This window comes from Scleropages formosus, chromosome 3 (genome assembly GCF_900964775.1).
Source record: "Scleropages formosus chromosome 3, fSclFor1.1, whole genome shotgun sequence".
Taxonomy (NCBI): domain Eukaryota; kingdom Metazoa; phylum Chordata; class Actinopteri; order Osteoglossiformes; family Osteoglossidae; genus Scleropages; species Scleropages formosus.
The window spans coordinates 5,431,554-5,454,327 of NC_041808.1; the positions used below are offsets into that span (position 1 = coordinate 5,431,554).

General features: G+C 49.2%; 1 protein-coding gene across 1 annotated transcript; it reads right to left on the reverse strand.

Moving 5' to 3' along the window:
* Positions 1 to 969: 969 nt before the first annotated feature.
* crygmxl2 (crystallin, gamma MX, like 2) lies at positions 970 to 13,158 on the reverse strand. Its single transcript, XM_029250126.1, has 3 exons — positions 13,065 to 13,158; positions 1,462 to 1,724; positions 970 to 1,242 (listed from the first exon to the last, which is right to left on the reverse strand). The coding sequence occupies exons 1-3, from the start codon at positions 13,156 to 13,158 to the stop codon at positions 970 to 972; spliced, it is 630 nt and encodes a 209-aa protein (XP_029105959.1).
* Positions 13,159 to 22,774: the final 9,616 nt, after the last annotated feature.

Consider the following 22,774-nt stretch of genomic DNA (forward strand, 5'->3'; position numbering starts at 1 on the left):
TCAGTCAAAAGTTACCGGCAGCCAGTTCTTCAGCTCCGTTGTAAAGTACGTGCATTGGTACAAACCCTGCGAAATTACGCTGATGTACACCCACCAGATGGGCTGCTTACCACCGGAATTACCTCCAAAACATAGTGACAGTAAGGAGAGCTTCAGCCCTCATTTTCAGCCCAGTTGTGTTTGCTGACCTTGGCAAAATCCGGCGCGTGAAGATGTGTTTTCGGTGAACCCGATGCGGACGATAACTCTTGGCATCAGCACAAGTTATTGAGCGAATGACCCGACCCCGTCGCTCTGTACAGTTACGGCCTTTTCACCGCGATGTTACCCTTTCAGAAGGCAGACAATGAGAAGTGCTAACTCAGTTGCGGGCGCACGGCTCGGGCATGCGGTTTGCCCTCGTATCCGCGCCGCGCTCCACTTTGCGCTCCTGCTTTGAGCGACAGCGAAAGCAGCAACATCAGGATCGCCGCGTGGCAAAACTGAATGTGCGTGGAGAAGCGCCCAAAATACGTGATGTCATCGGGAACCGTAGACAAGCTAATTTAGCATGCTGTTTGCAGCTGTTAGCAAAATTAGCCAAATTATTAATAGTTATCGTGAAATTAACAAATTAAAATTTGGTCTTGAAACCTGACTGTTGAGTTTCTTGTAGTTATAAACAATACAAGTATATGGTGTGCGCTCAACAGGTGACGTTTGGGGGGGTTGCAATGCCCGGATGCTGCTAAGCTAGGTGTGCCTGAGGCGACTTTGGCAGGACGATTGGACAAAAAGAGCCGTCAACGCGCTCAGCGAGGGTGCTACGTGCTACCGCAGCAAACTGTTCAACGAACGTGACTTTGGTAAGGTGGTGCCGGAAAAGCCGCACTCATGCTTGCCGCGAGGCGTCTCTCTGCACACTCAGCCAACGACACGCGTTCAAATAAAAAAAGCTTTATTTGAAATCATCCACATGCCAGCTCAAGCTCAGCTGGTCCACACCCTTCTGAAGGATCCCACCATGGTGCTGTAGCCGCCCCAGTCCCTGCAGTTCCTGTACTCTCCGGGCCGCAGGAAGTACTGGCGTCCCATGTAGTTGGGATGCTCGTAGAAGACCCAGTATCCCTCCATCACGTGGCAGGAGCAGACGTCGTAGTAGTGGAAGCGGTCGTACACGTTGGGGCAGTCGTCCATGAAGTCCATGTGGTGGCCCATCATGTTAGGCCTGCCGTACAGCCTGATTCTGTAGGAGCCTTGGTACTGCAGGAGACACACACTCACACGTTAGCCTTGCTTATCTTTCATGGACGGCATCAAACTCTCAGCAAATGTGAGGTGGGACCTGTCGGTGATGTAGCTTCGGTTCACACCGCGAGGTCAGCATTTTACTTTAGCCTGGCATCCTTGAAAGAGGTACTCAGTGGTGTGTGAGGTTAAACTACTCTCTAAGTGATGGAGGCGTCACTTTCAGGAACTCACCGGGGGGAACATCCTACATGAGCGGATGCAGTTGTTGAAGCCAGCCCAGGTGTGGTAGTCGCAGTACTCGCCCTGGTTCAGGACGTACTGGTAACCCCCATAGTTGGGCTTCTCATAGACCACCCAATGACCTCCCATGACCCGAATGGAGTTGCAATAGCTGAAGTGGCGGAAGGTGTCGGCGCAGTCGCCCATGCACTCGTAGGAGCGCCCCTGGAAGTTGCGCCCTTCGTAGAAGATGATCTGAGGTGAGAAGACAGATGCTCAGAGTTAGCGCCAGTCTCCTACGTTGAGCCCCTCGTGGTGGGACGCTGACCGCCGGCACCACGTTCCACTGATCATCCAAAGCATTCCACGGAAGACAACAGGTTCAGATGAACTTACCTCAGTCTGAACGCATGAAAAAAGTATAATATCATGGAAGTCAATACTAATGATAAATGTAATGAAAAATTCGGTCACTTAGGCTTGGGAAGCCCAGCTGTGGCGTCTTAATATCTGGAGCTAAATACAAAAGATGAAGTAAATGCAGTAAATGTACTTGGCTATCCGTTGACTATTTCAGTTTGTAAATGCAAGTCTGGTTTCTAGGTATTTGTTTCTTCGGGCCCCTCCAGAACTGACTGATAACTTGTTGTGGCTATTATATTGCAGCAAGGCCCTAACGTGCTGACGATCTGACTCCATGCGTATGGTGTTCATCTGAACATTACCTCAACAGGCCCATTCGCTGCCCTTTTAATCCAGATGAAATCATAGTTTGTGTGATGTTCATATTAACGTGGTGATAGAAAAACTGCTCCATCCTGCTCCAAGTTGTGTGCGCGGTATTGGTGAGCATTACCACATTTAAGTCGGTGCGAGGATCACATTTAGCCCTCCAGTAACCGCTACGCATTTCAGGTCACATTTTTCCTTGTCTTTCCTCATAAACCGTCACGTTCAGAGAAAATAAACTCGGTCTGAGTGCAGAGTTACCAGTGGCGGAAGTGATAAAAGATCACATTAGGCCTTGGCTTTAGCCGATAAACTGCCACTGAAACAGAGAGAAACCCGGGGAATGTTGCTTGTTGGCCAGCTTTTAATGCCACGGTGCTGAAGGACCGAGCACGAGCGAGGTGCAGTGCTGGTCCCAGCCGGAAAAGAGACGAAACCCGAGTGCTTGCCGGGGAGAAGCAGCGCGGACCCCCGACATCGCTCACGCCCCTCTCCCGCGGGATGAGCACTTACCTTCCTCATGGTTGACATGTGGGTGGTCTCGCTGCACTGCCGCAGTGGCTCACTGGGCTACTTTATATTGGCCCCAGGGGGCTTTGTTCGCCCGGCAGGGCAGTCACTTGACATGTCAGCAGTATGGCAGGCCTTGACCACAGCCTACCTCTGCGAACGGCGTGGCTCCGCCCCCCGCACCTTTAACAAGAGGAAGCCGCACAATCGCCACATGCCAGCTCATTATATCTTGGATAGAGGCCACAATTACCCCCCAAAGCCAGCCCCCACCCTCGCAGGGCCGACTGAATGACGGCAGCCCATTGATGGGCCGCGCCGTGGCTTAGGCTGCAGACACATCTTTGTGCGCTCACAAATGAACGTATATGTCATGCGAAACTCCCCTTTCACAATGGCCGCGCCGTGAAAAATGAACAACAACACGCAGAAAAAGGCGACATGAAAGGGTGGGGCGTCACTGTCGAAAGCCGGCGGTGCCAGAACGGGGCACTCAAGCGGCCCGACAAAAGGGAAGGGATTTACTGTGTATGTGCGTATGCTTGCTTGGATCTGTATGTGCTGGACCTCGGGACTGCAACGACCTGTCAGGCCCACAAGCTCCCCAGAACACACCCTCCCGTGGCTGCAGTGCATTGTGGGACACTGAAATATCGAAGTGTGATACTGCAATATATGATGCATATAACGGTAGTCATATAACACCTTTATGTTGGTTCACAAATACTCTCATCCGTTCGTGTCTATGCATCCGCTGTCAGTACCATAAATATGAATACCATGTGTTTTTTTTTCCGTATCAGAATATTCAGTTATACCACCTGGGAAGAGGAAGCAATTAAAAATTACGCCAACAGCTCTGTGAGATACACTGACTGATGGGTAACGAGTGCCCAACCTCAAATTCTACTGGCCTTTTATACTGCCTTCCATGGTCCCTGCACAATATGACATTATGGTAACTTAACTATCACACACACACACACACACACACACACACACACACACACACACACACACACACACACACACACACATCATCTGAACTGCTTGTCCCATACGGGGTCGCAGGGAGCCGGAGCCTAACCCGGCAACACAGGGCAAAGGGCTGGAGGGGGAGGGGACACACCCTGGACGGGACACCAGTCCATCACAAGGCACCCGAAGCGGGACACGAACACCAGACCCAACGGAGAGCAGAACCTGGTCCAACCTGCTGCGCACCATGCCCCCCACCATTCTTATTACTACTACTATTATTGTTATTGTTATTATTATTATTATTATATTATATTATTATATTGTTTGTTATCGTGACACGCAACTTTTTCTTATGTTATTAGGCATTTAAGGCAATTTTTTGCTGAACTTGAAATGGCTTTGGAACGAGTTAGATTTTTCCCAGTTAAATTAATATAGAATTGTTTCCGTTATCTGGATTTTCTTTATAAGGGCAGTTTTCGGTGACGAATTTGGTACAGGCACCGAGGAGTAATTGCATCGGCTCTGCGTTGGTCACACAACCTTAAGGCCTGATGTTCCTTGTACTCCTCACACCAGCAGTAGAACAGAAGAGGGGATGAGAGATTGTGGAGAACCGCTTTGTTAATCACTACTGTCAAGTTTATTGTCATTAATATGTAGTGACACCAGGGTATGTTCATGCACTGACCGTGTTGTACCGCTCTATGTGTGCTTTTTCACCCCAGCTGCCTATGGATCTCATTTGCTGTTTGATTCAGATGGGTACAGAAAATTAACGTGGTGTATGTGAAGTGTGGAGCGGCGGAGCTCAGTGCTGCCGGGAGAACCCCCAGCAGTGAAACATTAAAAAGGGCCCGGTGCGCGGCTCCTCGCTCCCCGAGGATGGATCTCAGCAGGAGGAGGATGATGATTTCTGATGGCGTGGAGAGACAGAGGCCATGTGACGCGCGATGAAACAAACAGTGATTAGCGATATAGTCCACGGTACCAGTAGAATAGAACATCGCGGGAGTCTGTTGCAAAGAATGATGTCTGAGTTTTCAGCCAATCAGAAGGGAGTAATTTTTACCCGTCTCCCAAGATCTTCAGAGATATCTACGAAATTGGCTTCAGTATTAGTCTCGTTCACACCGAGCCCACACTGTGACTGTGTTTCAGTGACTCCAGTACACTACAAAAAATTATAGATATTAATGGAATTTCATTCGATTTTAGTAATAAATCTCAAATTTCAATTAACTAAGTTAAATATTGTTAATCTAATTGGCGTGTTGCTTTCACATTGCGAACACACATCATTCACTGCTCCTCCCGGGTTGGATTGAATAGTTGTAGGTCTGCGATTATCGTTTACATTTCATATGATGGTGTCATGTTGTCTGCGAAGGTGCAAAGAAACTGCTGTACGTGAATCATGCAAAAAATATGTAAAGATGCCCTGGGCGCAATGTTGCAAATAAAAATGGTTAGAAAATAAAGAAGCATCCTATAATGTTGTGCGCAGGGGTTAGACGCATAGTGTTTTACAACTGAACAGAGCCTGTAAAAAACTGTGCAAGACTTTCTTTAAAAGGATGACAGTGAATGACACGTTGGGCCCCCCATCGAGCAGCGCTGCCCACTTGCGAGGAACGGCTTCCCTCAAACTGAAGGCGACGAGATCGGTTGATCTGCTTCTGTTTATTCTTATAGTTATGCTGTAATGGGAAAAAGTGAGAACCTGGGTTAAAGGTTGAAGTGCTGGCAGCTCCTCCCTCCAGATCAGGAGTGTGTGTGTGTGTGTGTGTGTGTGTGTGTGTGTGTGGGAAACACTGCTAATGATGTAATCGGCAGCATAATTGTGTGTATATGATTACCCATGATTGCTCTGTATTATTCATGTATATTATTACATGATGAGTGTACGAGTGTGTTCACATGCGGTCGGCCCATAATTAGCCACCGGTTTGTTGAACACCTAATCTGGTGATGAAAACGCGCTGTGATCCCGGCCCGAACGCCCGCCGAGCCCCCTGCCTCGGCTCGGGCCGCTTCTCTGGGGTGGGATCGTCCGCCGTCCTCTGGTAAGTCTCAGTGTGTGCAGTCTGTGCACTGTGTGTGTGTGTGTGTGTGTGTGTGTGTGTGTGTGTGTGTGTGTGTGTGTGAGTGTGTGTGCATGCGTCTGCCTGCCTGCCTGCCTGCCAGGCAGGGATTTATCCCACAGGCCTGTGATGTCCTGGCGCTCATTCCCAGCCATAATTAAAACGGCCACGTGTTGGTAAACGCGGGAGGCCTTCGCCAACACCCACGCGAAATGACGTCCCGGTTATTCATTTTTTTTAACAACTCATTGCGATGGTATTATTGTGCCTTTTTAAAAAAAAAAAAAAAAAAAAAAAAAAACTTCCGCACTGTTTTCTTTCTCCATCTCAGCCTCAACTTGCACCACAAACAAAATGTGTCCATAAGTAATTATCTGGCCGGGTGCTGCACAGACGCACCGAGACGCGAATTTCCCGCACGTGGGTTTTACAGCGCGTTGCCCGTGGCGGGTGGTGTCCGTCGCGCACGTGTCCCCGAGCTCGCGGCCGCGGCGTGTCCCGCGGGCGTCTTGTCGCACCGCAGCCTGCGCGCGCCAACCGATTCAGCGCAGACAGAGAACCGGACGGAGGAGACGCCGTCGCATCCTTCGCGCTGCGGAGACAGACGCTGCAGCCCCTGCTGTCCGGCGACGATCGGACCCGGAGTCGCGCCCCTCGCCCACCGAAACCCGCGATGAATAAAAGATGAAGGCGGCACGTGCTTCCTCCGCACTTCGGGCCCGTTCGGATGCGGCGCGTCCCCGCGGCGCGTCCCCGGCGCCCGAAACTTTTCAACACAAAGACTCAGAGAGCGACTCGCCCCTGTGATGTGCTCGCGGCTTCTCTTTTTTTCCCCCCTTCTTCTTTTTTTTTTTTAAAAAAAGTCCTTGTGTTTACTGACACATGATGGATTAAATATATGCACTTTTAATCTTGTCATGCGAGGAGAAATCACCTTACGTCTGAGCTTAAGACGAGGCAACATCAAATGCGCGAGTGCGCGCGCGCGCGCGCGCGAGCGGGACGAGCGGGGAATTCGGCCTCCTCTCGCAATCTTTAAATACATAATCACATGTGATGCACTTTTTTATTTCCTCAAATTTGTCATCAAAGTAAATGTGTTCTGACAACAGTTAGTGACAAGCGCGTCAAAGAGCGGCGAGCGCGCGGCGCCGCCGGTATCAATTATTGATGGCATCGGCCCGAGCGCATTCCAGGTGCCTGTGATAATGAAACACGCGATTTTAAAGATAAATAATAGAGGAAGGTCGGCCCCGTTGTTGTGAAGGCTCCCGAGTTTGATTGACTGCCTGAACATCCTCTCCGTTTCCCGGCACCGACATCAAAGGGCCGCACTTCTCTTTGCCCAAGGCCACTCGCAATTTATTTAGAGGGCTCTGTTGACGTCCCAGCAGGTACCGATATTGGACCGAGACACTGCAGACAATCATCGGTGCTTTGAGATGTCCTCCGCCCCCCCTCCTGTGATGAGGGACACGGCGAAGGAGGCTTTTTTTTTTCCCTTTTTTTTTTTTTTTTTTTTTAACCACCCCTCACTTATTCATTAAAAGCGCTAAACCGGCAGCGCGCGAGAGGAGCGGGCAACTGCGCGTGGAAATGAAGACAAAATGCAGAAAGACATTGTTCGTTTCTAAAGTGCATTTAAGAGGCTGAGAAAGGGGGATGCTTGTGTGTGTGTGTGTGTGTGTGTCCGATCAGCTGAGGTATGGGGGTGAAACTATTTTTGGGTGGTATGTGTGTGAGTGACATAGAGAGTGTGTGTTCTGCTGATGTATGGATGAGTGACCCAGTAAGTAGTGTATCTACTAGTGTAAGTCACTGCGGTGAATAAGGTGTGTGGGATGGAACTGGAAGTTGCTTTGGAGAAAAGCATCAGTTAAATACACACACACATAAATGTGATGCCTTTCTGTGTTTGTGGCAGTATAGACCCCAGTGGGGTGTGGGTTTCTCACAAATTTGGCTCCAATACACATCTGGTCCATATTTTCATCATCTTTTAAAAGATGCTTACGGAGTTCCCTGCTCCCGTCTTTACCTCGCACTTTTCTCCACTGCTATTTACACTGATTTATCCCTCTGAAGAGCAGTGTATTTTTTTTTTTTTTAACCACAACAGTTCAGGGTGAGCAGATTTCAACCCGCAACCCATGAGTCCGAAAGGTGCAGTTTCAACGGCTACGCCACCCACCACCCTTTCTGGGGGCGCAGCACAAGGGTGTGTTGGTTCGCCATGTCTCCCCTTGACGGTGGAGGACACGTGAAGGCAAAACACACACACACACACACACACACACCTGTATTGGAGGAGGGAAGGAGCAGAAAAAGAGCTGCACCACCTTTGCTGAAACACTCTGCGTTGTTTTAACGAACACCGCCTCTGTGTCCTCGGTCCTTCGTAATAAATGTGAGGAAGGGTGTTGGTCCTCGGTGTCCCGTGTTTGTCCCCCCGTGTGTCCAACCCGGTCAGGTGTGAACTGGCGACTGAAATCACCTGCCCTTTGATCCCCTCACATTGAGTCGGTCCACACAAAACACGGTTTTAATCTCCGCCTCCCTGCATCCACTTCCATCTTCTCCTCGTTTAGAAATTAAAATAAAGAACCCGCTTTTAAATTAAAAGAGCGGCCTTCCATTTATCATATGAACACTTTCTGATTTTATATTCATCCATTAAAATAGCTGTCCTTCATTAATTCCAAAAAACTTCAACTGCTGCTTGCAAAGACGGGGGACATGGGCAGAGATTTGTTTTCATGTAGAATTATCTTTTTTGGGGACAAATGCACATCTGGATTCTGTGGGGTTTACTGTGCGGTGTGTGTGTGTGTGCGTGTGTGTGTGTGTGTGTGTGTTTGTGTTTCGAGTGACACCTTTGTGATGGACCACAGGTCACATGAAGGCTGAAAACTGCAGAGAAAAAACCGACAGTCCAGCACGAATGTGTGGAGTCGACAGAAAGTGTGGACCTCGCATGTTGGGTCTCTCTCTTCTGTTTTTTACTTATTTTCTTACATTTTTTGAATCCATTAAGAGTAATCATGATAATAAGTACACAGTAAAACACAGTAAATGCAATTATTTTCATTTTAATCCATAAATGTACTAACCTACTATGATTTATAAACAGAAGTTGATTTGGAAATAATTGTGTATTTTATTTTAGCAATATTTTAAGTGATCTTCTACCTATGATTTATCTATTTTTCAATTAAATTTATTTTTATACGGCGCTCTTCACGCAGTGACACAGAGCACTCAAACACAGGCTTACCAGACATAACTTCTCATCTTATAAGATTCATGTAAAGTGTTTTTAAATTTTTTTATAATATACTATAAATTATATTGCATTCAGTTTCAATACTCGACAAAAACGTACATAATGCATAAATCTGTGAACGGAATTCGAGGAAACAGCTTTTGCTTTTTTATTTAATGAAATATTGCGTTCCCATAAGAAGTCTCATTTAAATTAATAAGTATTTTATATATTCTAACATACCTTTAATTTCGATTAGACAAAGCATGGTAAATGCACCTCATTGTTGTGCCGATTCTCCGAAGAGCAGCCACAAAAAAATATTTTTACCGCCATCTCAATAGGAATGAAAAATACAACAAAGATTGCAGTAAATATTCAGTTAGGACTTTTAAATCTGTTCATCAACACTGTAAAAGTGCTTTGTACCACCTTGCACTAAAGTAAAATATTACGCATTACTATGCTGAAAAAGGCTCACGTTTCAAGAATGTACAAATCGATGACACGCAGACAAACGGAGACGGAGAGATCATCTTTGCTTCATAACCTGACATTCGTTACAACAGTTTTGCCTTTGTTTGGAGCTCCGCAGTCACATGTAATAATTAAAAAAAAAAAGATGAGAAACTCAAAATAAAGGTGTCCATTCTGGGACGCTGTGAGGCCTTCCAGCCCAGCTCCGCTGTGCGTCCAGAAGACCCCTTTTGTTTGCCTCTCGGTCCTGCGGTTCCCTTCCGGAACACTGGAGGGCACCAGACGCCGAGGCATTTACCGCCACGCTCCTCTCCATCCCTGCCTTCAAGGGTCTGCAAGCTGGGCCTCGGAAAGTGTCCGCGGGAGAACGGAGGGAGGCACAAATGTATTTGCTTGATCTGTTATCCCTTTTCCCCTAAATCCTATCTACCGCAGCAGGCGGCCCACAGAGCACGATGACATCAACCAGGTCATGGCCCGTCTTCCACGGAGCAACCACCGTGGAGATGAAGACCCTGCTGAAGAGAGCACAGCAGGATGGTGTGACAGGAGATGCGGGACAGCGGACGGCTGGGGACACAAAGGACGGGCAAGTCGCACGAAACAACGGCCATTTAGCGGCATTCGTTCAACGAAGGTCATCAAATAACAGTCTTTTAACGGAGGCAATTCTACAACGATCATCCGGGGAAGGTCATTCAACAATGGTCGCCTGATAAAGGTCATTCAAGGAAGATCATTCGACGACGGCTAATCGGCAACTGCCATAAAGCGACGGCGATTCAAGTGTGGTCGTGAAACAAAGGGCAGCGCAGGAAGGTCATTCGGCGACGGTCCTGGAACAAAGCTCAGTTAACAAGGGACGATCAACATTGGTCGTGAAACTAAAATTACTTAACGAAGGTCAACTAACAAAAGGTCATGAAGCAAGGGTCAATCAATGGCGACTTTGAGCACGCCACGCGCTCCTTGGGTCCTCGCCGCCCTCTCCGCTTCCGAGAGGCGTCAACGTCTTCGTTGCCTCCGACAACAACGCGTTTTGAGTCGCGTAGGAAGGATTTCGAATTTAAAAGGGCGTTTTTGCTCGACATTTGCGAAATAATAACGGCGGTCGGATCCGGCGCGGGCCTTACGGTCTCCGCGGCGATGAAAGGCGTCAAAAGGCGCCACGATCGCGTTTTTTGGTTTCCGCGTCAGGTCGGCCCTCGTCCAGGAAATTTATGCATCATTCGTAAACAGTTCCCAAAAATCCACGATTCGCAGAAGGTCACATTAAATTAAAATACGGGAGAGCAAAAAAAAAAAAAAAGAAAAACATCCAATTCGCGTGATCAAGGCGTATGTTAATTTTGTTTGTTTGCTTCTTTTCCCCCCACTGTTTGCCATCGGTAAATATGTACCGTCCCGGAAAGTTGGAGGCGCGCTCGAGAGCCCCGGCTGTCACACACCCGCTTTGAATCCCGTTTTAATTTTTAAAGTACAACTTGTCAGGACGCCTTCAGGAGTGATTGACAGGGCCGTCCCAGAGCTGCCGAACGTGGCAGGCGTCGTCTTTTGTCAGAGCCAAGCGAGGAGAGGCAACAAAGGAGGCAACGGCAGGCGAAAAAAAAAAAAAAGAAACCAACACATAAATAAAACTCAACTCCAAAATTATTCAATAAAAAGAAAATTAAGTTTATGGATACTTTCTAAAAGTAATTTTAGGGAAAAAGCTCTAATGTGCTTATCATAAATTACATGGATGTCCCTTTTTTTCCTGCATGTGGTGAACAAATGTAAAACAATTTCTCCTGTGATATTAAAGAGAGCTGAGGAAATGAACAAGAATGGAAAAATGAGCTAAATAATTGTTTGTTAAATGCTGAAGTAGCTGAACTAGTGACTTCGTTTGCTCTCCTGCACCCGGCGGGAATACAAGTCACAGCGATAATTTCAAAATCATATATGACAGTTGCTTGTGTCACATGAAATCATAAGGTAAATGCAAGTAAATAAATATAAATGAATAAATGGGAACATTTTTAACAAAATAAATTCATATTTTCAAATACGGTGAAACCAATGCACTTCCGGCTGCGCATCAACCACACACGCACTCGTGCACACAGACAGCGTATAATATAGTACATAATGTATCACGTGCATCTACATTAATGTCACATGTTGGCCGCCGTGTTTCTCTGGAGGTGTGTATACAGACATTTTTTCGCCCTTTAAAAGTGTCCTTTTTGGAAGTGCTTTTGACTTGGTGTCATATCAAATCAAACGCACGTCACGCAAGGAGGGCCGTGGTAACAAGAGCGGGATTTGGATACACACCTTGCGTCGGGGAAGGCTCACCAGGAGTGTGTTTGCAGGGCATGAGGAGTGTGTGTGTGTGGGGGTCGCGAGGCGTGTGGGTGGAGGTCACTACGAGAGCGGATGATGGTCATGAATAGTTCAGGACCTTCTCGCCAGGTTCCTCAGCAGCCCGGCGCATCCGTCTCGGTCCGTCAACCAGCGGGCCCCTGCGGCGTCCGCGCCTCTTCGCTCGCTTCCTTCCTTGTTTGTTTGTTTGTTTCTCTGTTTCTCTCTGTCAGTGACAATAAACACGCAAATCTGTTAACCAAAGCTGGGGAATATAAATATTACGTTGGGAACCCTTGTCCGCCTCTCACACCTCTGAGGAGGTTTGACAGGCGCCTCCAAGCGGCGGAGAGTCGGTTGTCTCTGCAGGCAGGGGGGGAGGGGGCCCTTCAAAGGGCAGCGGAGCGGTGTCCCCCTCCTCTTGAACCCGTGCTTCTTCTGCAGAGCGCCCGCAGTGGTGCCTCCCCTCCACACATCATTTCCTCGACAGAGGAGAACGATCCGTTTTTATGAATAACAAATACTACAAATCCATTATAGCTCATACATGTCAAGGTCCGTTTGCGCATATTTTTTGACTGTGCTGGATTTAGACGTTCTGCCCACTTCCTGTGGGTTTTTCTGTGGGGCACAAAGGTTGTCATATCGCCTGTAATGAGGCAGCAGGCGTCTTCTGCTCAAAGGACCCGGGTTTGAATCCCCACTCGTGCTGCAGTGCTTCAGATCGAGGTACTCGCCCTGAATTGATACGGTAAAATTTACCCTGCTCTATAAATGGGTTAACTGGTACCGAGTCGTCCGTATTTCTCTGGAGGTGCGTCTAAAAGGGTAAATCATTGTAAGTGTCTCAGTATACTTTTTTTTATGTATTCTGCACCGAACAAGTTAAGCTGCTTTGAATAAAAATGTAATGGAAATAAATTATTATTACTATTATTATCATCATCATCAATAATAACAGTGTCCAAGGGTATAGAAACAAGCGCATCGCAGAAAGATGACTGATGAGGAAGTTACATTGGCTTCGGGAGTAAAGGAAAGGGATTATCATTGAAGAGTTACTACAAGCACCAGGTGGAAAGTGCCGGAAAGCAGTGCTCCAGCCAACGTGTTCAATATGGCGTCAATGGGAATGTGTAAGCAGCAAGTAGAGGAACTGGGACACTTCCCAGACTTCCCTCTTTGCAGTGGCGTACAGAACAAGTTGCTGACCCTTGCTGACCCACGTTGACCCTCGTTGACCGTTGGTGACCACTGGTGACCCTTGTTGACCAGCGTTAACTTGACATCGTGGCAGTGGTCTCCGTTGCGACTCCTCATGGTGGACAACTGGAGACGTGTGTGGACAATAGCCTCTCCCTGAGCACCACGTGTGTCTCTCGGTGTCCTCGAGCTCCATCACTAAGCCTCAAGAAGGGCACGACCGTCAACGAAGGCCGCACTGGAGCGCACTGAGCACACACCGTCCTCGTTACTGTTTTCCTGCGGTACATGTTGGCCACGCTAAGCTGCGGACCGGCACCGAGGAGGAGGAGGGTACCAGGCGGAAGCGCCATTCACTCCCACTTTTCACACGAGCTTTTTTATTATTGCTGCCAGTAGCTTTTTAAAGGAAACACGTTTGCGTTTGATAACAGCTTGACATTTGACAGTTTGTTCAGCCCAATCAGCTGGCCGTTTCATGTGTGCGGCTCGGTGCGAGGGAGGGGAGCGGGCCTGTCACATCGCCGATGCCTATCAAAGGCAACCTCAGATTCGCAACGCTGCTGCCGTCCACGCTGCTCTCAAAGGCGCTTCCACCGGGGGCTGCCCGGCTTCCGGAACCTGCCTTGTGACGTCGGGGAGATCACCTGCTTTCGGATGTCATGAGGGACGACCGAGGGTTGTGGCGTCTCCATGACAATGCCACGATGTCAGGCCAACGTCCCAAGGCAGCACCGTGAGGCCCGCAATTAGCCGCATGTCGCCGTAGCCCCGATACCCACAATCCTCTGTGTTTTATCTGGCAGAGCAGGAGAGAGAAACACACAAAGAAACACCCGTTACCCCTCAGAGATGCAGGACAGTGTGGGTTCAGTCGGAGGGGTCGTGCACCGTGACCGGGTCGGACCCCTTAGGGCCCGGCAGCCTGCGCACCGCGAAAGCGCCGCCAACCGCGGAGGACGCAACGAGTGCCTCGAGCTCGGCTCACTTAGGCATTCTGTTTGACAACAAAAGGAAGCAACCTCTCTCCCTGGGAGCCTCAATGAAACTCTACACTTTGCTTATACGTTTGCAAAAAAAAAAAAAGGGGGAATCGAGAGATGGATTTTTAATAACTGCCAAATGCCTCAGAAATGCGCCATCGTTGGCTTCTGAGAGAGAGACATTATGGAGAAGAAAGGGATACAAAACGCCCGCCTGTATAACCTCTCTGTTAGCGCTTCTGTTTGAACGCAAAGTGGGATCAGTCGCCCGTAGATCTGGCTCTACTTTGTAACAAGAGAGGAAAAGCACACACGCAAACGCAAGCGTGCCGGGCAACACAAACCGACTCGCGGACCATCTGACCAACACACACACCTGCGTCACAGCCACCTTGTCCATTGTTACGCATTTAGCCGTCCGCACGCCCACGCACTTTCATGAAGACGGTTCTCCCAAGGGTGGTGCCCGGGACCCCTCTCCTCGCTGATCCCACCTGTCAATCACAGCATGGGAGGTCAGGGGTCATGACTCCGTCTGTGGTCCACCCCCTTCAGGCTGCATCACCATGGGAACAAGAAACTCACCTGAGACACATTTTGCCCCAACGAGGAGGTTGGAGGTCGCAGTCCTTCCGACGGAGGGTCTTGATGGAGGTGAGAGTGGTGAGTGTGGCCGAAGGGAGGAGCCACACAACCTGTCTTACCTGCTCTCTGACGGTCCACAAGAAACTCTGGCTAGTGTGAGGTTGGTCTTGGTGCCTCGAGGCCAGTGCAGAGCACCCCTCCTTGGACTTGAACCCAACTCAGCTTCCTGAACCGTTATGATGTCAGGAATCATGACCCCTTAGCGCAACTGGCCAAGGAGTCGCTCCCAAACCTGGCCCACGGTTCGCCTCGCTCGGCGTGGTCAAATGGTCCGGATGAAGTGCAGGATCGGCTCTGCGGGAACTGAGCGAAGGGCCCGGTCGCGGCGCCAATGGGTGGCGGGAGCACGGCCCCACCGATCAACACACCTTCCCATTTCGAATGGGGAGTCGGTCGCGTGCACCCGGGCCCCGATTCAGGAGGCGTCCTCTCTCATCACCACAAAAGGCAGACATGAATGCGTGTTTAGAAACAAACGGTCGGCGCTGGGGCCTCAGCGGATCGCGCCGCCGCTGCCTATATATAGCATGATGCGCGAGATGGATGCTGCCATATGGGCCGTCTTCCCCGCTGCTTTGACTCTTTACACCGCATTTCGGCATCGAGCGGAGACGGGCCTTGATCTCAGCGCTCGCACACCTTCCGCGCGGGGTGACTCACCGAGCGAGGCTGTCCCGACAGCGTCCTTGTGCGGCACCAGGAGCCGTGCCGATCGCTGCATCCGGGCGGCCGTCTGATCTCGGCGCGTTGTGTAACGCTTGAAAATAGAACACTCTTTCTCTCTCTCCCGACTAGCATCCAGTATCGACTGTTTGTGTTTTTTAATGTTGCGGAGCAGCCCCCGGGCGTGTGATCGGGGTGGAGGGGGCCGTTTTTATTTCTTGACACACTTACGCCCCCGTTGTGAACCCGTGCTCCCAGCGCTCCCGTAAGAAGAACTGAGAAGAACTCCCCAACCGGGAGCGTATGAAAGTGAGCACCCAGAACGGTGCCGAACCGTGCAGGCAGATTGCGGGCGCATGCACACGCATACACGCACACACACACACGCACACGCACACACACACACACACACACACACACACACACTCATACACAGATGCTCATGCGCATGCACAAACATACATAGACGCACACACAAACACCCTGATACACACACACTGATTCACAGTCACCGTTAACAAGAGCCACACACCCACGGATAAGATAAGATAAGATAAGATAAAAGATAAAACACGTGTGAGGAGTTTGATGTGTTGGATGCTCCTTCACACGCTCAACACAAACACAAGACGTCGCAGACACATTTAACACGAGAACAACTGACATTACAGCTATTAAACTACATTAAAATAATCAAGTAGGTATACAGCGGTAAAGTTTGAAGACAGCACATTGAAGGCTCTACAAATATACAGTTATGTAGGAATATGAGCAGAGAAGCACATGCAGTACCAAATAGGTGTCAACCGGTGTAACTGGGGGCGGTTAGTGATTTGTCTCGTGTGTAAACACACAGTGATGCACTCGCACAAACACTCCTCTTTGGGAACTACGGTGTGATGTAAAACCGACAAAATGTACAGGGTACAGGGCAAAGTGACTGTGCTCTTTGGCTGCTGTGAACTGCACTTTTGTTCAAAATGGTATGTAAACACTGGATAAAAGCATCTGACGCACTAACGCTGTGATTTTGGATGTGCCATCAAGGAGCTGTGTAGGTCAAGCCTCCCCACCTGGTCCTGAGGGGTCTCCACTGACCTCCTCCTCCTCAAAAGAGCTCATACTGAAACTGACACATTGTGCACAAAAGGTAACTCACGAAGAGTATATCTTTCACATACGTGTCTCGTAAATATGTGACACGTTGACGTATGACTAGTGATGAGCTGCCACAGTTGTATAAAGCTCAGCTGTGTGTCTCAGAGATGTTCAGGTTAAAGCTCCGTGAGAAGTTTAAATGAATCACTGCTCATCACTCGTTGGGCTGTATAAATGGATCTAGTGGACAGGATTATGCATTCTGCACTGAAACGGTTAACACAAAACAAAAAATAACTACAGTCTGGAATTATTTTAATGTCGTTCCATTGTTGCTGAAGAACTACAGGTATCCATGATCAATGTGCAAACAACGATTAGCATTCTGTCACACGTCACTCAATGAGCTGTGTCTATTCTGTGCCGTCACGTGTAGCAAAAATACATTTTCATGAGTCTCTGTAGCGCTTTATTATTTTTCGGTTCAGGCACCGGGGGGTAACGAAGGTGTGTGACTCAGGTGTTCTCTGTGATCCCAGGAGCGCAGCACCAGGTCGTCACAAAGAAAGCTGAGACTTAAAGGAAAGTCGCTGAAGAACATCCACAAGTCTTGTCAAAATTCATTAGAAGTGCACAAAGATGGCACCTACTTGTGAGCGAGACCTCTAGATGCCAGACTTAAGTTTAAAAAAGTGTGTTATCCAACTTTTGCCCATGTTTTATACTGACATCAGATGTTAGCAACGCACTGTAAGGGTTCTGGGTGGTCTCAGGTCATCTTTATAGGGCCAGCTGGCATTTTACCTCTAGAAACTCAGTGCATCTGAATCCGAACCTCAAGGAAAGACAACAGTCGGTCATGAGAGCACAGTGTGACTGAGATGTAGATATTACACAAGTAAAATCAGGAAGAATGATACTTCGTAGAGGAATCAAGCAAGGACCCATATAGCAGAGCTTCAGACCAGAATCAGTCAATGGAGGTTCACAGCAGAGCTTCGGACCATAAGCACTCAGCAGAAGATCACAGTAGAACCTTGGACCAGAGCTTCAGATCAGAAACATCCACTGGAAGGTCACAGCAGCACAACAGAACCTCAGGTCAGAACCTCAACATCAGAACCTTGAGGTATCTTAAACCCATTCGGTGGTCTCTCCCCATGGGACTTAAACCGCGTCTAAAGAAAACAACGGTGCCGTCTTTTGTCAGTCGCGGAGAGCAGCCGACAGCAGAACCAGTTCACATTTTGAGAGAAGGGTTTCCCCTCAATGGCGGCTGTAGATAAATGGTATAGATGGAGGTATAAATGACACTCACGTCTCACCGACGGATAGACGACATAGATCTGGGGAAGTAAAAAAAAAAAAGAAACGCACATTCATCACTTAATCTAACGATGGACCAGAGAAAGTGCCGGGAGCCGAGATTCTGTGCCATCAGCTGTAGAAGCCACTGGAGAAGCACCTCCCCCTGAAGAAGACATAATGACCCGAGCGCCACCCCCCCCGCAGCCCCACGCACACCCCACCCTCCCACCGCCGCCCCTCTGAAGGTTTGCTAGGATCCCTATTGAAGGGACATTATTGATCGGCAGCTCAATGAGAGGTCCCTGACCCCACCCTCTGCAGACACAGAGCGGCGCCGTAAACGGGCCTCTCTCCGGACGCTCTTTACCGCGTACCCCGTGCGGACACCTGCGGCGGGGGGGGAGGAGGAGGCGCGGCGTTGCAAATGAGCTAATCATCGCTTAGCGCCGCAGCCCCGCACACCTCCCAACGGCTGACAAATGTCAGGGTGACTTGTATGGGATTTCTGAATTTATTTATTAATTGAACTGGTTAATTAGGTCCCTGAGGCCCGCTCACTAATTGCAAGCTGTGGAGCTGGCGAGGCACGAAAGTCAAAACAAAAGAGGGACTCGCAAACAGACACAAACACACACAGGCGCGCGCACACACACAAACACACACGCACACACACACACACACACACACAGACACGCACGCGCGCGCTCGCATGGTCGACTTTTGTGTTTGTGCAGGTTTTTTTCTTTTTTCTGTTCTCGTCTTTTTTCCCCCTTGCTCGGGTTCCCCTTTTGCATAATTTTGTGACCTGCCAAATGTTCTCGCCTCCTTGATGTGCCGAGGATGGAGGCAGGCTGACGGACACCCAAACCCGCCAGAAACCCAGGAGCATCTGTCTCCGTAAAGCGGAGACAAAAACACAAAACACGTTCATTAAGTTTGTACCAATTAGCAGCTATAACTTAGCAAAAATCAATTTCTGCTTCACTTTGAAAGTGTTCCTGAAGAGAGTGTTTGCGGCCCTCACCAACACCCCCCATATAGCGCTGCATCGTCCAACTTTGTCACTGCAACATGTTTCCGACTTGATTAGAAAAGGACCCGTGCCAGTTTCTCCTCGACTTGCCGCTCGTCTTTCCCTTTTGTGCTCAAGAACATCTTGAAAGCCTTCGCTTCGCCGTAATCACACCAAGGTTGTTTGAAAGACTTGAGGAAAGACGGAAGGATGGCGGTGGGGCGGAGACTGAAGCGAACACCCGAGCGAAGACGAGTTCGCATCTGCGCGTCTCTCCCGCGGGGCTCTGGAAGACGACCGGGACGAGCCACCGGAAGGACACAGATGGTCACCCAAGGTGGACCAAGGGATAATCTCCAGGGGCTGGAGATTGGACACGGACTTGTCTTGAACTTGACGAGCTGATCCGTCTCCGGACCTCTGCGATTCCGGCACAGTCTTCCCCCGCCTAAGGAAGGCCTTTCATTTGCGAAAAAGCCTTTGCAAGGTAATTCTCGTAAATTGCCGTCAGTGTCGATGGTTAAAATTTTTCATTTTTCCTGAGCCACAAAATTGACACCTATTTACACTAAACTATCAGCAAATCCCATTGAAATGGACACAGTGTTTTCAATAACTAACCTCAGCAGATTAGGCCGTTTCCCTCCATTAATAATTATAACACTACAGGTGGTCCCCGATTTACGATGGTTCGACTTAGGATTTTTCGACTTTACGATGGCGAGCTGGCGATAGACATTCGGTAGAAACCTCACTTTGAATGTTGAATTTAGATTTTTTACCGGGCAAGAGATATGCGCCGCGATACTCTCTCGCGATGTTGGGTAGCGACAGCGATCCGCATCTCCCAGTGTCTCACGCAGAGGTGTGTATCAGGTGTGTTAGATGCATTTTCGACTTAGGATATTTTCGACTTACGATGGGTTTCGCGGAACGTAACCCCACTGTAAATCGGGGACCACCTGTATGGAGCTATTTAACTCCTCATTCAGCTCTTTCGTAACTATTATCAGCAGTAGACGTGACTATCTCTCACAAACGAAACATATATCAATATGATACTCAGTGTCTGTGTAGTAATTCGGCCTTTAATGCAAAAAAACAGGAGCGGAAAGACAAAAGAAATCGATGAAAACAATGAAATTATTGAGCCAACATGGTTTGGACAGTCAAAACGGGGTTATAATCGCTGAGATCGCGGTGGGCGAAACTGGCAAACGAGGACTTATACAGTTTGAAGAGTACATGGAGCATGAGGTAAACTAAAACCGAGAAGAAGACCGCATGGTGACTCCGGTCCCGCTCAAAATCCGAATTCGGACCTCGTAATTGCAAAGAAACGTTTCGTGAATTGAAGTAGCGGTGTTAAATGAAACCATTCAAATCCTCGAGCTCTTCCATCTCAGGGGTGACTGCAATAGGCGAGATGTATTTCAGGCAATGGCTGAAAGGTGAAATAAAACCCATTTCGACCGTGACCCAACTCGCCATGAGCACTTCGCAGCCATGTCCAGTAAGACCTACAATACCTGGACTCAACTTTGAACATTGTCACAAGCGCCATGTAATTCAGTTCACAAACATCCAGAAACATCCATGACCAAGAGTTGTCCACCTTAATTCACAGAATGGGTTTTATATGGTAAAATTACCCTTGCTGTCCTCGCAGTCCCCCCCCATGGGTCTCCATACTGCCTTCTCTGTGAACTTCAGCTGACTGATCCCAGAATGACTTGGCACCAGGGCTTCCACATGCTGCTCTTTGGCTGGGAGAAGGCAGCTGTGGACTTGGGCTTCATCCCCGGGGGGTCCGGGGAATAAAGGGCTGCAGAGGAGAAGGCGGAAGCGCAACGCAAAGACGTCAGTGCAGGTAGGAGCGAAGGTCTGAGTGCGAACGGAGACGTGATGAATCTTGTATTCGTTGAAACCAATTTTCCACAGCAGTTTCTGGGAGATGGGGGTAGCTGTTCGCACCGCCATATTCAACAGTTCCTGTCACATCTTGTTCCGAACTGATTTAGGATCAACTTCCCTTCCCATAATCCTCCCGACCTCTGCCAGCAGGCGGACAACCGACCCGATCCGGAGTCAGCTAGTAAGGGCGCTCAGGCCTCGACGTTCGCTCGAGCGCGGTGCGCAGCTGGCGTCTTGGATCTCGACCCCAGACCTCCACCTCCGACATCAGACCCCCCTCGGTGATGTCACTTGGCTTTGAGTGTCCAGCGGCGTCCCGCTAATGACGACTTTCTGCATAGGAACAAAAGCGCAAAATACAAACACACGCCGAAAATCTCTGCGGTCCCCCTTTAAGTCGCCATGCTCTCCGTTCCTATGAATATTGATTGGGCTGTTATTGACACAAACCCTGCGGAGATGGGCTTCAGCTATTGATAACCAATGCTATCTCTAGAGCAGATCAAACAGCAGCTGCTGCCTTTCATGTTTGTAAACAGTATTGATTTGCATAATAACCTCAAAATTAGTACCTGGGATTAGGCAAGGACAAATGTATAGGTTTTACTGCAATACTTTCCACAGAGGCTTGGGTAAAAAAAAAAAAAATAGATCATCAGCTAATAAGATGATTGACTTGACAGCCCAGTGCCGCAGTCCCCCCCCCCACCACCCCCCCAGAGTGCCATTATTAATGAAAGATGAATTTCTGTAATAAAACGACAACAACGCCAACAACAAAATGCCGCGCTTTCACAAAGACGTCTTTTGCTGAGACGACAGTGTGGCGAAATGCAAATCATCGCCGTGTTGCCATTACTAATTCATGATGAGCACTGTTTTCGCTGGAGCTCACCTGTTACCGCCCTGGCGCGCTGGAAAAGGCGACGTCAGCGCAAGGAGCGATGAAGAGACTGCCTCCGTAAGGAAAGTTCCAGAACAAGGGGCTGCTACCACCTCTCGCAGAGGACGCGGTAAATTATGCGGAGAGTCTCTGAGTCGGGGGCCGAAACACCTTGTTCGCAAGTACTTTCCATGAGTCTATGAGCGCTGGCGTGTGTTTGCGCAGGATGAGTGAGTCGCGTCCAAGCTCTCACGCTCATCCGCTTGCACCGGTAGGATGATGATCTCCGACATCAAGGCCCTGTCCAGCATTCCTGCAGATCATCGGTTTGCTCCTCTCGAAATTTACGACGATAGCCTTAACGTCACAACGCTTTACGGGAACGATGCAAACATCCTCACGTGTGTTCTTTTGCGCTGTGAAAATGCGGAGATGTTTCTCGTTTAACAAGGCCGTGCTTGCGGACGAGGGACACGGCCCTTTGACCAAGGTGGGAGCTGGCGTCCTAGGTGACACTTCAGTGAGCCATCCCGAAGAAGATCTGGAGAACCTCCAATGTCTACTCGAAGGTGGAATGGGATCAGCAGGAGACAGCGCTAACGGAGGGTCTGCACACCTGCTCCTCAACTAACAAAGGCACCTGGGACGGGAACTCCGTTCATAACTCATTTTGTTTGCAGTGTCCAAGTCACCGCTACCACAAATCTATCAATAAAACTCTACGGGCGTCCTGTATTTACAGGTTAGGTTCACTGGAAATCTCAGACGTAGCTGCAATAAATAAAACGCGTTGTACGACTTTTTCATTTTTTGTTTCGTTGACTTTCGGCTACTATAAAATGAAGCTAACCAGCTAACCGATTTCAATAACCACTCGGGCCGAGCGGGGTCGCGGTGAGCCGCAGCCTATCCGGGAGACGTCGGGCACGAGGCCGAAGGGGCGGGATGTCAGTCCGTCGCAGGGCCACAGATATCTACCCAGCCAGATGAAGGTACTGGAACAATTGCGGCGCAAGCGCCTCGCTCAATGACGCCGCAGCTGCAGGCGGGGATCGAACCGGCAACCTCCGGAGCCAAAGGCAGCCGCTCCGACCGCGACGTCACCGGCTGCCCTAAAGTGAAATTAATACGACTGGAAATAAAAATCGTCCCCGCAAGCTCCCATTCGGCGCTGATCGTTGACGGATTCATCCCGCAAACGTGTGCAATGGTGCCCGTGCCGTTATT